Raw genomic sequence first — 15862 nt, 5'->3', positions numbered from 1 at the left:
TTGTGTTAAGTGTGTTTCCATACTGTCAACACAGATCACCAGCAGCATAGTGTGAAGTCACTATCATTCCACAAGTCAAGCTACAAATTCAAAGATTTCAGAGAATTAATCCCGAGTCCCTTATTTCTCAGACAGCTTGATTATTCCATGGTTTCATAACTAATTGTATCACCCTACTTTTGTAGCAGCATTTTGGGATTAATATTTCTATAAGATAACAGATGTGCATGTCTACTCCCCAAACAGAGATATATACAGGGTTTAATTTGAAGTGTCAACAACCTTCTCATTGCCTCTGTCATGGGACCAAAGGGTTCTCCGCAGTTGCCTTCTGTAACTCTACTGTATCTGTTCTCACTAGTTTTCTCTATAGATTAATTTCAACTCATTATAGTTGTATTGAATCCTTCCAGAAATGCCAAGGGACTGGTTTGGAACAGTCATCCCTTATTCTCAGGAAGACAGAATTGGCTTTCATCTTCAAATGGATGTACTCCTCTAAGAGAATTTGAAAGTAGATAGGATCTTCTGTACTATTGGAATTACTACTATTCTCATTGCACTACATTGATGGCATCTGTAGAGTTTCAATTAAAATTGTACACAAAAGATGGGCATGGCGGCCCATGTCTATAATCCCAGCTGCTCAGGAGGTAGAGGTAGAGATGAGCTAGGCAAAAAAAGTTATGCCAAAAACAGTCATGTTGATATCCTAAGGTTAAGCCTCAGTACTGACCTAAATGAAAATAACATTGTGTCCAGACTTTGGAACTGCAGGCCCCCGCCCCATCTCTGCATTAGAAGAACGTGGGGGACTCTAATTTGGGAATTGACCGACTATCCTTATGTGGTCACTTTCACAAAAGCCACACATATATTGATTAGCTTCCTTGGTCCTATAGTTTATAATTTCAGATTCCTAATACTTTCTTGTTCTATAGAGGCTAATATAGAAATTTTGAATTTTTAAGAAAGCACCGGATTCCTCATGATTCCAGACATTGAGCTGAAGAAATCCTTAGTCAGCAGAGACATGCAGTGTGATAGAGTGCCCTGGGAAATGAAGGTGCAGTCAGACTAGGGAAGTGGAGATGGAAAGCTGATTTAACATATGTAAATAATAAACGTAATCCATCACTTTAACAGAGTCAAAGATGATAACCACAGAATCAACTGCACCTGTAGAAAATGCTTTTGACAAAACCCAACATGTTAAAAGCTCAGGAGAAGCTAGGGATAGAAGGAACCTATCTCAAAATAATAAACTTTCTGACAGACCAACAACCAACATCAAATTGAATGCTGAAAAATCAAAACCATTTCCTCTAAAATCAGTAACAAGGCAAGCATGTCCACTCTCTCCACTCCTACTCAATATAGTCCTGGAATTCCTGGCCAGAGTAAGCAGGCAAGAAAAAGATATAAATGAACTCAATCTATCTCTATTCCCAGACTATATGATCTCATATATAAAGGGCCCAAAGGATTCCACCTCCAAGCTCCTAGAGCTGATCAATAACTTTGGCAAAGTAGTAAGATACAAAATTAACCACAAAAATCAATAGTTTTCTGTATACCAACAGCATAAAAAATGTTGAATAAGTCCAAGATGACATCAGGAAATAGAAAGACCTTTCATGTTCATAAATAGGTGGAGTTAATATTGTGAAAATTGTCATACTGCCAAAAATAATGTACAAATTTGACACAATCTCCACCAAAATCTCAATGAAGTTAATTACCAATATAGAGAAAAATCAAACCTCATATGGAACAAAAGGCCCCGAACAGACCAAGCAATTGTAGGCAAACAATGCAATTTGGGGAGCATCACAATCCTACACCTCAAGCTCTACTACAGAGCTATTACAACAACAACAGCTTGGTATTGGTGCAAAAATAGACCTGAAGATCAATCAAACAGAGTAGAAGACATGGAGATAAAACCATATACCTACAGTTGTCTGATATTGGATAAAGGAGCCAAATAAAGGTAGTCAATGGGGGTGGGGGGTGGGTAATGGCCTCTTCAATAGTTGGTATTGGAAAAACTGGGCATCCATATGCAGAAAACTAAAGTTTATCCTTATCTGTCACCATGCACTAATATAAATCAATTCAAACTGGATCAAAGACCTCAACACCAGGTCCAAAACTTTGAAATTACTGGAAGAGGGAGTAGGAGAAACATTAGAATGTATAGGTATAGGTAGAAACGTCTTGAATAGAGTCCTAGGAGCACAACAGAGAGGAGAGAGACTTGACAAGTGGGGCTATATTAAAATAAAAGTTTCTGCACAGTAAAGGACATAGTTACTAAGTTAGAAAGAAGGCCAAAAGACTGGGAGAAGATTTTTGCAGCACCACATCACACAAAAGCCTAATATCTAAAATATACAGGGAGCTCAAGAAACAAACCCTTCCCAAAGCTAACAAACCAATCACTAAATGGGCAAGGGAGCTAAGGAGAGACTTCTTAGAAGAGGTAAGGATGGCAAGGAAACCACATGAAAATATGCTCATCACCCCTAGCCATAAATGAAATGCAAATCAAAACAACTCTGACATTCTATCTCACTCCAGTAAGACAGGTCATCATTTTGAATTTGAACAACAAATATTGGCAGGGATATGGGGAAAAGGAACCTATTGCGATATTGGTGGGAATGTAAATAATTATAACCACTCTGGACAGCAGTCTGGAGGTTCCTCAAAAACTAAGCACAGATCTTCCCTACAACTTAGCCATACCACTTCTGGGCATCTACCCATAACATCCTGAGCCAGAATACCATAAAGATGCTTGCACATCCATGCTCACTGCTGCACTATTCACAATAGTCAAGTTATGGAAACAGTCCAATAGAGGAGCGGATCCAAAAAAAATATGGTACCTCTACACAACGGAATTTTGCACAGCCATTAGAAAGAAAAATATGACATCATTTTCAGGGAAATGTATGAACCTACAACAAATCATGTTAAATGAGGTAAGACACCCCCCCACACACATACACACAGTGAGACCCAACGAGGTTACTCTTTCTTAGGGGAGAAACACAAAGTTGCAATACCTATATGCATCTGATCATATGCAATAATGATAATTGAAATGAACTCCAAGAAATGGAAATAAGCGTGTTTCTTTTCTTCACTGTTTCTTTTCTTTATGTCTTGTTCATTTGCTTACCTGTCTTTGAGAGGGTATGGGAACAGAAATGAAGGGGGTGAACGAATGCATCAGTGGTACACACTATGTTGACAATGAACTATACAATTTGTAAGTGGCGATGACAGAAAAACTGTGAGAGAGCAGGGGAAGGACTGACATTGTATGGACAAAAATGTACATATTACCTGATTTATGTAGCTATAGGCTTCCTGAACATCACCTTTATAATAACAATAAAAATTTAAAAAATATGGTTCCTAGAAAATTTAAATTGCATATGCAGAAGTGACTAGGAAATGCCTGGCTGTACTAACATGGAAAGCTACTGGTTAGGGCTATTAATTCTCCATCTTAAAGCAGAATTTAAGATAATTTGTGGGTCGGTGAAAGGTGAAAGGTGTCTCATGAAGAGCAAAACAGCCATTGGTGATGCCAGAGACCAAGGACAAGGATGTCAATGATTTACCAAATGAATCTACATTATTTCCATCTCCTACTTTATGCATTCATGACCCAAACAATATGCCTGAAGTCATTCATTCATACGTCAAACATTACCTTGAGTCCTCATTTGTAAAAGGTTTGAGATTCTGGAATTTTCAATTCTTCAGTGTCTTAGTGATTATAAACTGGTTATAAAAAATATCTATTCACATCAGAGCACAGTAAAATAGTTTAACATTACAAATGAGATACAGCTTTGCCTGTCTCTATATTAATGATTTCAATTGTTCCTACTGAATTTTAAAATACTTGCTCTCTCACGGATGTTCTGCTTTTTTTTGTACTGTGGTATTATCTACATTTTAAACATTTCATTTGCAATCTTGTGTATTCTTTGTTTCTTAGAACTTCTAAATCTTGCATAATTTGAAAACTGAAATAATGCAATATACACTTGATAAATGATGAAAGGCAAGGCTATTGGTGAATAACACTGAAGAGAAACTCAAGCAATCTTTTATAATAATATCACTAAATAATTTCTTCAGGTGAATAAACTAATCAATGATTATTCCAGTGTTTTAGTAAGTAAGGTAACCTTGAACTCTTAGTCCTTCAGAGTCCAGGAAGCACAAATTAAGTTTTACTTAATTTAGGAGTTCAAGTCGGTTTTCTTCACTGCTTAAAGCAAATTACCTTTGTGCACCTAATTTCGTCAAGGAATTAAAAGTCATGCAAGTAGCTGAAACTTAGTGAGTTCTTACCATTCACTGTACATGACTGTAGATGCTTTACTTGTATTTGCCTATTGAATCTGTAAATAGCCCTCTGGGATTGTATGGTAGAAAGGAAAAAGCCTCCTACCAATGAGCACCTCTTCCTCTCCATTCCCAGAGATGTAAATATGTCCCTAGACAGCAAGGAGAAATTAAGGCTGCTGGAATCAAGGTCATGGACCTAGAGTCAGAGATTTCAGATGAGCTAGGTAAGTCTGGTATCATTACAAGATCCCAGTAAACAGAAAAAGGAGGTAGGAGGGCGAGTTTATTTGAAGGTGCCACAGTACTAACTTTGAAGGATTAGGGCGGCACACCAAGTGCTTAGATAGCGTCTACAAGCTGGAAAAGACTGGCATGACGGGCTGGGGATATAGCCTAGTGGCAAGAGTGCCTGCCTCGGTATACCCGAGGCCCTAGGTTCGATTCCCCAGCACCACATATACAGAAAACGGCCAGAAGCGGCGCTGTGGCTCAAGTGGCAGAGTGCTAGCCTTGAGCGGGAAGAAGCCAGGGACAGTGCTTAGGCCCTGAGTCCAAGGCCCAGGACTGGCCAAAAAAAAAAAAAAAAAAAGACTGGCATGATTCTTCTCTGAAGTCTTCAGAAAGAAATGTGGTTCTGACAATTCCAGCTCACTGAAATAAATTTGGATTTCTGCTTCAGAAATACGAGATAACAAATGTGCATTATTTTAACTGTAATAGAATCCATGTGTTGTTTCAAAGTATCTTGTGGAAATGTGTTCCATCAGCAATAGGAAACAAATACAGATAGGTTTCTTTTATTATTCCAGTTCTAAGTCCAAGGAATCCAATAAACTGACAATTTGATTAATTGACCCAGAGATCACACAGCCAGTCAATGCTTTGATGAGGGAGGTAGGGCCATGAACTTTTCCCCTTAACCTACAGCAAAGCAATGAAAAGTAGGACTGACTGACACCTGTCATTTTCTCATCTGGTTTCATAGTACAATAGGTTCTTCTTTTTCTCCTTAGCGTCCTTTCCTTCCCCACGTGTCAGTTCTATTTCCACTTCCCTAGGAAGTTCCTTTGCCGACTGCTTTGATGAAGTTGGAAGTTCAAAGGATGCATTCTTAAAGTAGAATGCAACTCTCACAGGTGTACATTCCAGTCTGACAATTTCATGTTAGTTTGAGTTCTACCTCAGTCACCAATCGGAAAAACTTCACGAGAGCGGGACAGGCTTTGTCTACAGCCCACTGCCCACAGTTGCTGATAAATGCAAGGTGCAGTGGCCTCTAAGTTCTCTACTGGACTTCCCATGTTTCGACCATCTACCTGTGACAAATTCACGAGGTGCATTTTGGCTTTGTTAGACATAATCTTACAAAAAGTAAAATATCTTCATCAGAATAAGGTTTCCTTTTTGGCTGGGTCTTATAGGCTATAGTTGGGGGTTGGTTGGGATATGGCTTTGGGCCTGTCTACAGGACACATCGTGGTGGAAATCTCTAGGGAATCCGACCATGTGGCAGCAAGGAAACAAAATAAGGAAACCGGAAGAAAATGGGGTCTTAACAATTTTTGTAGGTACAGCTAAATAAACCAGACTCCTCTCCTGAGACCCTAAGTAATAAAGGTCGCACCACCTTGCCAAAGTGTCACAAGACAGGGACCACGCTTTTAAGATACGAGTTCTGGAGAGACATGTTAGATCAAAGCATGAATTTCTAAAATCCTAAGATTTAGCCCCCTACCTAAGCAAATCAAAACTGTAGAGAGGAAATCTGAGAGAATAAAAAATGACTTTCCAGAAAGCATGTATTGAAGCAAGTCAGAAATAACACATTCACATAAAAGACTCATCTTATTCTCAATGTTAGTGCTCAATGAAAGAAAAAGGATAAGGCCTTGAGGACAAAGCCTAAAATCCATTCATGCAATAAAGGAATAAGTAACAGGCAGACCTTATTATATTTTAAATACAATATAATGACAATATTATATTTTAAATACAATATAATAATATACAAGGGACTTTTTTTAACTGCTCGTGATTTTATTTATTTATTTATTTATTTATTTATTTATTTATTTATTTATTTATTGGCCAGTCCTGGGCCTTGGACTCAGGGCCTGAGCACCATCCCTGGCTTCTTCCCGCTCAAGGCTAGCACTCTGCCACCTGAGCCACAGTGCCCTTTCTGGCTGTGATCCATATATGTGGTGCTGGGGAATCGAACTGAAAGCTTCATGTGTAGGAGGCAAGCACTCTTGCCCCTAGGCCATATTCCCAGCCCCTTTTTCTAACCCTATAACAGTGTGCTTCTATTTAGTAATATAACCTTTATAATCTTTAAACCATGGCTTCTTATAAAGCATTTGTATCCAAAAAGGTATAATACTTGATTATTGTATATATACTCATTTACATCTCTATCTGTGTAGAATTGCACTTGTGTGTTGGATTTGGTTTACAGTTCTATATATCACCCCCACCCCACATAGATATTTGATTTTCTTCTTTGTCATTATTTTAAAATTTAAACATTGTTTCTTTGCTCTGTATGATTTCAAAAATTGGATATATGCAAGATTATTTGGATTAACTGACACCAGATGTAATTGGAGTTTTGTAAATCTGAGCCTCAAAGGTTTGCGTTGCTAATTACTAAGTTTCCAAGTACATGCAATTAATCCTTCTACTGCAGAGAAGATGCAGCTCATGTGTCCATTTTCTATAGATTTATGGGATCCAGATGAAAATTAGTTCACATGGAAAAATACCTTTTCCAAGCTTCATGTTAAAATCAGACCACTAGGCCACTCATGGTGGCCCACACCTGTAATCCTAGCTACTAAGGAGACTGAGATCTGAGGGTCGAGGTTCAAAGCCAGCCAAGGCAGGAAAAGTTCCCATAAGACTCTTATCTTTGATTAACCACGAGCAAAACAGAAGTGATCCTGTGGCTCAAGTGGTAGAGTGATAGCCTTCGGCTGAAGAGCTCAGGGACAGTGCTCAGGGCCAGAGTTCAAGCTGCACAACAGACAAAAAAAGAAAAATCAGACCACTCCAATGCCTTCTCTGTTATAGGACCAAAGCATGTCAGTGAATTAAAGAGTCATCTTTTCCAGAGTGAAATTAGAACATCAAGATTCACAGAGTTTAGCAGTTATCCAAAAAGATGGCACCAGTCAAAACATGTGACAAGCCTCTTTGATGAAGTTTTATTACAATTAGTATTTATTCTACGGATAAGAAGAGATTATTTCCTTTGAAGTAGCTCCCGTAGTAGATCCTTCTGGTCCTGATTTTATATAGTAGAAATATGAAAAAAAAATTGTTCCACAGATACAGAGTTATTATTTTTATAAACAATCATTTCCTTCACTTAGCCTCCTTTTTAAAGATTGTTGGCTTATTTATTTCCTCCTTTAATTTTTAATAATTCATTTTCTTGGTGGTGCTGTGATTTGAACTCATGGTCTTATACTTGCTAGGCGGGTGTTCGAGAGCTGATCCTTGCCTCTGGCCAATACTTTCCTTTTTTCATCTCAAATACTTAAGGCACTTGAGAAATAAGGATCATTGTGTTTGCCTTCAAGAGGGAAGAACCACATGGAAATTGGTTGAAGGTCTAAAAGTAACTCAAGTGGAATCTTGGTAACATCTTTATGGGTCACTCTCTGACTTATCACTTTTTGAAAACACTCACCATACCATGTTTGATGAATGTAGAAAAAACAGAATAAGCCTTACTGAAGATTGCCTCATCATTGTGCCGAGTGAGTTATTCAATGGAAAATTACCTCTTACGGGCCCGGTAGACTACAGTTGATCTCTGGCAGGAACGAACATTGTCTGCTGATGGGCAAGTCTCCATCACTCTACAATACTAACAAGTTCACATTTTGATTCTACAGAAAGAAGATTGTTGCTTCCAACAGACAGGATAGATAATAATTTCCATTTGAGGTTGGGTCATGGCTCAAGTGGCAGAGTGCCTGCTTAGCAAGCCTGAGGTCCTGAGTTCAAACCCCTGGACTTCCCAACCCCATAAAAGAGTGGATAACTGCTGTGTTTATACATCAATAAGACCAACTTAAAAAAATAATTCCCATTTAGCAAACTCAGGAATGACTCCACATTTCCAATCATCCTGTCTTTTAAGTAACAGATAAGACTCTGACATTAGGTCTTTTGACTTCAAATGGGGTGGGGAGGGAGAGTGTTCTCAGGTAAATAATAGGCCACCAGGAGAAAAACCCAGGTTTATCTGAGTCTGGTCTATGGCAAAAGTACTTCTAGAAGTTCAAACTTGAGGGCATATCATTTACCTGACAGGAGTTGTTCTATCCCACTTGTCATACTTATTTTGTCATACTTATTTCATGGTCTACAGGCTGCAGATACAATTTGACACCCCCCCCCCGCCCCAATACCATATAATTCATTAAGAACACTAAATGTAGAAAATATGAGAGTCCCAGAGACTCGTGTAATACAAGTCTTGGGGCAGCAACTGAAATTCTCTTGCTCTGAAAGGTTTGTCACATAGGGCACACTTTAGACTTAGAAATTTCACCTTTCGGATTCACCACATTTTTGGCTGTTTTTATTTTGCTCTGTATTTCACCAAAATGTTATTTGGCTTGTTATAGGCACTGTTGTCTCTACTGTTTGAATCACCTTAAAAAGCTCATGATTTTCAACTTTTTTTTTTTGTCACTTTTGAGTTGAGATTTGCGAATCTGTTATGTGAATTTGTCATGTAACTAGTGTAAGAGAGCAGCCTGTTGGGCAATTCATTTTCCTACTCCTCTAAGGTCACCACTAAATTCCGAAGTATAATCAGAGAAATACTTCTTTTGTTTTGTGGAGAAGAAAAAGCCTTGAACACCAAGCCAACTTCTGGAGTTGTTGATGCATTACTAAGATATGATGAGACATTGGTAAACAGATCTACAAGCATCAAGTTACACAATGTCTTGAGCATGCATTAAGTTAGACAATGTCTTAGAACAAAATATTTAAAAAGCAAGGAAGAAGAAGAATTCATATATAAGATTTCTGTTAATTCTCTAACCAGAGAAACTTCTGCATGAGAGATATATTAGGATTTTTGAAAGAATGTATTCATTTTCCCCAGCTCACCTTGCATGCCATCATAATAGTTTCAGATGCACGATTCACATGTCCATATTCCAAATACACAAAACAATTCCATTTTGATTAGTACATTTCTCCACTTTAGATCACACGTCCTAACATTCCCTAATTACCTCAGTTAAAAGTGAGAGAAGCTGGGTTGCTGCTTATCCCGGCTAATGGAGAAGACAATGGCTTGCTGCAATGGTCTGTGCTGTCATCCCTAGAGGCACAGGAAGCACATGCAAGACAGCTGCAGTCAGGAAGGCCAGGGCGGGAACTGAGAGCCTTCCTCAAAAATAACCAACTAACCATGGACCTGCAGGCAGGGCTCAAGTGGTTAGAACACCTGCCTAGATATCACTAGGCTCTGAGTTCAATCCCCAGTACCTCAACGGGGTTAAGAAAGCATATGTATCCACACGTTTTTCATACTCATATTCACTATATAAATCTTTCAAGTACTCAACAGATTCTCACGTAGAAGACCATGTGCCGGGCACCACAATAGCAAAGAACAGACAGTTCTTGTGTCCTTCTTAGCTATCAATAAAACAGGAAAACTACACGAACACTAAGATGAAAAAGCAAATCAAAATTCATTGAAATAACTGAAGAGATATTGGAAAGCAACGCAAGGGTAACTGTTGAGTGGATTTGCATACACTGTAAATACTATTAGGGATTCAAAGAGAGAGTGGTCATTTATTCGCTCATCAATTATGTGGCGGTATTTACATTGGTGCTGACTTTGCTCCCTGTACATTTCCTTGAGACTCTTGGCTCCTGTTTCCAACTGCATATTTGTCATCTTCATGAACAGATCTATATCATGAAGCACTGATATAGTGAGCCTAGACTCCTTTTCAAAGCTTCTGTTTCTGTACTGTTCCCATCTCAAGGACAACTTGGTATTTGTGGATGGCAAGGCCAAATCCAGCACAGTCAACCCTTCTCTCCCCACCATTCTTCATATATAACTCACAAGCAGAGCCTACAAGTTCTATTTTTGAAATATATTTAGAATCCAACCACCGTTTACAACCCTGTGTAACATCAAATGTCTTTTGCTGGGGTCATTTCAACAGCATCCAAACTGAGTTGCTTTCACAATTATTCTGCTTTCTGTAGCCATAGGCTCTGATACCCTCCAAATTCATGAATGCCTACTTATCAGAGCCTCGGGTATTCACCAGGGGCTAGCTAAGCCCTTTCCCAGTGTGAAGTCACTGAGTTCCTACAGTAACTTCCCTGGTAGGTACTGTTATTCTCCATGTTCTATGAATAAAGAATCCAAGACACAAAACCAGAGTCATTTGTCAAAAGAACACAGATCTGGAGTGGCAGGGAGAGGACCAAAACCTGACATAAGGTCTCCACCACCCTCACTCTATCTGACCTCTGTGTCTCCTGTGTCCCCACTCAGAAAATGCTGTGATTTGTGACAGTAGGTGAGGCCGAACACAATCTGTGCCTTAGGACCTCCCTGATGTCTCCTCCTGTCCACAGACTTCCTGCCTGTCCCTCAGGTAGTCCAGGCTGTTGCTTATCTCCAGGCCTTTCACTCAGCCTTATCCTTCTACTTGAGACATACATTCCTTCACTGCAAGTGACATGGCTCATTCCATCACCTCCTCCAACTTCCTTCAAATGTGAGAATGTTTGAGGACCACTCTGGTGATGTCCTTCTAATATATCCAGGTGTCCATCGAAGTATTTGGCACATATTTCAACACATCCACATAAGTTGTTTCTTTACTTTGCAGATGATGAAGAGAGATAGAAACTAAGGGGCATGCTTGAGGCTACACAGAAAACTAATAGTGAAGTCAGGATTAAAACCTAGATGCTCTGGTTTGAGTTTGTGACCTTAATCCTTCCCCACTTCAAACGGATATACAAAATTTGGTGACGAATAACAATGAGAAATAAAAGGGGGATGTAATTAGCAAATACAAAGACACCAGGATGACAAAAAAGAAAAGGAGGCTGAGTGCTTGATTTATCAACTTCCAAACCTAAACTTTGTCTGTCCCTAGTGCCATGCAAGGTGTCTCTCCATCAAACTCATCTAGAGTAGTACTTACGAGCAAGTGATAAATAATCGTTGAATGTGTGAACTGTGGAGTTTGCCAGAGGAAATTTTCAAGGTGTGCAATGACTCTGTGTGAGCACATTTTACTGATCACATCTCAGTTGATCAGTTTCGTTCTTGTTCCTGTGGAGGTGTAAAGAGCATGAGAAGAACACAAGCTCTGGAGATTACTGAGCGAGTACGACTTGTGCTGCGATTTAGCAGTGATGTGATGCCCACAAGAAACTGTTTTCTCATGATTGCAGTGTTGAGCATTTGTAAACTTTCTAATTAGCATTTTTAAACTGTACAATCTATGAGGTGCCACATGACATTCACACACACATATACAATGCATAACATTAAATCAGGGTACCACAGCCATGTCATTGGGAATTTGTCATTTATTTGTGGCCAAACATTCCAAATGCTTCCAGCCTTTTTGAAATATATGGAGCATTATCATGAGATGAAGTAAGTTCCTCATCATTCTACCTCATAATAAAAGGAACCACAGAAAGCAAAAGAATCTTTGGAAAGTAGCAGTATTTATCAGTACATTTTAAAATTCTTTAATTATTTTAAAACTACTTTCACAAAATTCTTACTGTATAATTTTATATCCTACGTAACAACACTATTATTCATAACCTTGGTAATACTATACACACATATATATGCATATGCACATGTGTGTATGTGATGTGTGTGTGAATGTGATCTTTTTGTTAATAAGAGTTCCAAAACAGATGCTTTTGACCGTAACCATATCTTAAACCCTTTTAAATTCAATTTGTATCATCTTACAGTGGGAATGAGTATGAAATTCATCCTACTTAGGAGTGTCATTTAGAGATAATCATAGCCCCAAATTCAAGAGTGATATTGCTTTTTAAAATGGAATATTGATTTGCTGAGGAAGTTGGCTTAGGATGTTATATTATTTGATATTTTGTCCCTCGAGTCACAGCCCAAGCCAAGTGACTTTCATTTAAGAACTGTTAACGTAACAGGCATTTTTATTCATTATGTATTACAGCCTTCTTATCTGAGCATTGAAAACTAAGAGAAAATTCAGTTGTACTGAAACCACCTGGACTTCAATTCTCCCCAGTTTGGGAAACTTTACATTCTGTGTATATCCTAACAAGGGATTTCAGTGACTATGCAGATCTTTCTTAAACCTAAAAGTGAGGAAAGTCTCTATTCTCTATTTTACCTTATTAACAAATCAGATGCACAAAGAGAAAGCACCACTATCTGTTACAATCAGAACAAGCGTGCGTGTGTGCACACACACACAATCTAATTTGACAAGTGGCAGGGAACAGCTTTCTAATTAAAACACCATGCATCCCACAGAACTCTCACGATGTAGTCTGATATGGGGCAGTAGCTAGACATTTTGGAAAGGCAAGAGTCAGAGGGAGAAGCCTCAAGTAGCTTGAAGTTAGAGATCCGACCTCCCTCATCTATAAAACTTGATTGGATACATGCAACTTAAAATCAAACATTCAGGGCTCTTTTTTCAAATGAAGATTTGGAAATACAACTCCAAATTTTTCTATTTTCCCCTGCAACAAAATTAACAATATACAAAAAGCTAGGCAGAAGATTTCTCATAGACACACGAACTGCACATTTCAGTGACCGATCTAAGAGGGGAAGAAAAATCAGCAATGGCTCAGAAAGATTTTTCCCAAACAGTACAGCAAAGGTCCCACATAGCTTGACTTGAAAGCTGAGCACCAATTCCCCCACTGAATTGCAACACTTCAGTAATAACAGTCCAACCAAAAGAATGTACTTTCCCAGGAATACTGTACCATTATGATCAGTGTTCTGGGTCTACTCATTTCATCGTCACTTTCCAGAGGCACAGTTTCGTGGGATGGTTCCTGCTGGCGTCGTCTACAAATGTGTGGACAGCTCCTCTGGACCACAGAGCGAAGAGCTTGCAGCAGAACAATGCTGGCAGTGCAGCCCATCGCTGCATCCTGGAGCCTACGGAGTAACTTCTATATGGATGCTATGTTTGAAAAACAGTGGCTCCTTGTCTCTGAGAACAGCCTACACTGCAGCTGCAGCCAGCTCGCCCTCCAATCACTTTCTTGAGCTCTGATCATCTGATCAAGGCCAAATAGCTTGGATGCAGAGATGGGAAAGATTTGATCCACGGAAACTAAACACAGTCAACAATATCACAGAATTTGGCCCCAGTAAATATGTCTCAGTTCATTTTGAGAGCATGTTTTTTTTTTCTTCATTACGATGACTCTCTTGGATTCCTGCTTCAGAGAGAAGCTCAGATAAATACTCTCTTCCTACTCACTCTGACACACAAATAATTAGTTGCTCTTCCTCAAATTAAACAACCGAAAGCCTGACTTTGTGTGGACATGCTTTTCTAAGGCAAAAGATCAGCTTATAACAAGTGAAAATGATTGTCTTGTTCCTTCCTTCCTTCCTTCCTTCCTTCCTTCCTTCCTTCTTTTTTTTCATTTTTTTAAAATGCAAACAATTCCTGAAGGAAAATTTGCTGGATATCTTTCTAAAGTCACTGAGCTTTTACTTTTCAGACCTCTTAAGTTCCAGAAATAAAATTGGCTCAGAAGAGATGTAGCATTTACCGAATCCAGATGATTTATCCAAAAGTATGCACACATTCACCAAACCCACGTGAGAGACCCAGTATCCACCCCCTGCCCCCCCCACCCCACCCCATGACTTCCTTTCACTAACAGTTAGTTGTTCTGTTCCCACACACAGAGTTCTGCAGCCTGATACATTTTTATATTTACATAGGCGATTTGCAGGGCTGGAAATATCTCTGTTGCTGAGGTCACGCCGTGTACTCCGCCAAGCTGACCTCTTAGAGGCCGCAGCTGTAAAACATTTTAACATCCTCTCCGTCTGAATTCAAGGCTGTGGAAAGGACTTGGAGGTCTTCGGCAGTTAAAGTCTAGTGTTCCTTGATGTCTACAAGACTAGTCACTTAAGAAGGAACTGGAGAAGATGCTTAGCAATCACGTGACCTATCTGGAATGGCCTCAAGATTTAATGGTATATTGAAAGAGGATAGGACAATGGAGGATACTTGCACTAAAAATATCTCCTGGAAAATGGATTGTGCTTACAAATGAGGGAAGTATGCAACCCTCAGGAGGGTTTTCAATGCTGGAATGCTTCTGCCTAGCTAATTCCTTCAGTGTAACCGAGAGTGGAAGAAAAAAAGAAAACTAATGTAGAAGGTGCTACAAAATGGTATCTGGGAATGGTCGCTTTTGTTGGAAGGTGTGGCTCTCTCCATACCCCATGAAGTCCCCTGAAGGAAACACCTAGCATGATGCTCAATGAGACGCTGATTGTTCACAAATTCGTTACAATAGTGCCTCATCATGAGGTTCTTATCTCTACTTGTTCACCAAAAATCCAGAAGTAGAGATGCTGTTCTAGTTGGAGACTATCATCCTGAAGGAGGGGGCGGGGGGCGAAGCCAAACAAGAGCACAAGGCTTTGCCTTCAAGTCTCAGTACCAGCACCCAAAATTAAATAATTTAAACAAAGTACTGCAGTTTTTCATCTCACTCTATTTTGAGCAAACATATTTTTTTTTTAATGCTGCTGGAAAAAGAAGAAAAAAATGCTAATGGTGCTGGCAAGTCCTTCACTTCCCTTGACCTCTGTCAGTGTGCCCAGATGCTAAGCTAAACCATTTTCACTCCAAACAACTGGTGCGTTCACTGAAGAGAAGCTACAAATTAGTCTGTCTGGCCTGTGTGTATTGAATAGCGATACCTAATCATTTGCACCAGGGACAAAGTACAGAGCGCCACTCCACGTGCTTTTTCAAATATAGTTGTTCCCCCAGCCTGTCAATCAGCACACCCACTCCTAGACCCCAATTGCTGCTGTAGGTTCCTCTCATCTGCTGGTGACCACAGAGCTGGCTCTCAGCAAGGGCTGATGGGAAATGTGCAGACATGCTGCAGCCAGAAACTGAAAAAGGGACTATGCCCACCTCAGCAACACAGCAAGGGCCTGGCAGGGAAGGTTCACCTTGCATCCCAAACTCCCTTCTTAATCTCACTCTAAGTCAGGCTGAGCCTCTGGGAGAGTGTTAGGAGTCAGATGTTTGGGCAGATGTCAAGGTCTTTAGGGAAACAAATGGGTTACTTTCTAGCTAATAGAGGGCTGTTTTCATAGATCCTCTTCCTTGCCTCCTAGGAATTCACCATTACCATTTAGGGTAATGAGGGACTCTCAGTATCTTCTCTCCCTCTC

General features: G+C 39.5%; 1 protein-coding gene across 3 annotated transcripts in view; it reads right to left on the bottom strand.

Moving 5' to 3' along the window:
• The window catches only part of Dock10 (dedicator of cytokinesis 10), a 192464-nt gene extending 178474 nt beyond the window's left edge, over positions 1-13990 (bottom strand). For all 3 annotated transcript variants that reach the window (XM_048344649.1, XM_048344651.1, XM_048344650.1), the window contains exon 1: positions 13405-13990. In XM_048344649.1, coding sequence (XP_048200606.1) covers positions 13405-13566 — 162 coding nt within the window. In that variant the 5' untranslated portion in view covers positions 13567-13990. The remainder of the gene's footprint in view (positions 1-13404) is intronic.
• Between the last annotated feature and the right edge of the window lie 1872 nt (positions 13991-15862).

Source organism: Perognathus longimembris, chromosome 4 (genome assembly GCF_023159225.1).
Source record: "Perognathus longimembris pacificus isolate PPM17 chromosome 4, ASM2315922v1, whole genome shotgun sequence".
NCBI classification, from domain to species: domain Eukaryota; kingdom Metazoa; phylum Chordata; class Mammalia; order Rodentia; family Heteromyidae; genus Perognathus; species Perognathus longimembris.
The sequence above is the reverse complement of the archived record's forward strand: the minus strand, read 5'-3'. Positions and strand labels throughout refer to the sequence as shown.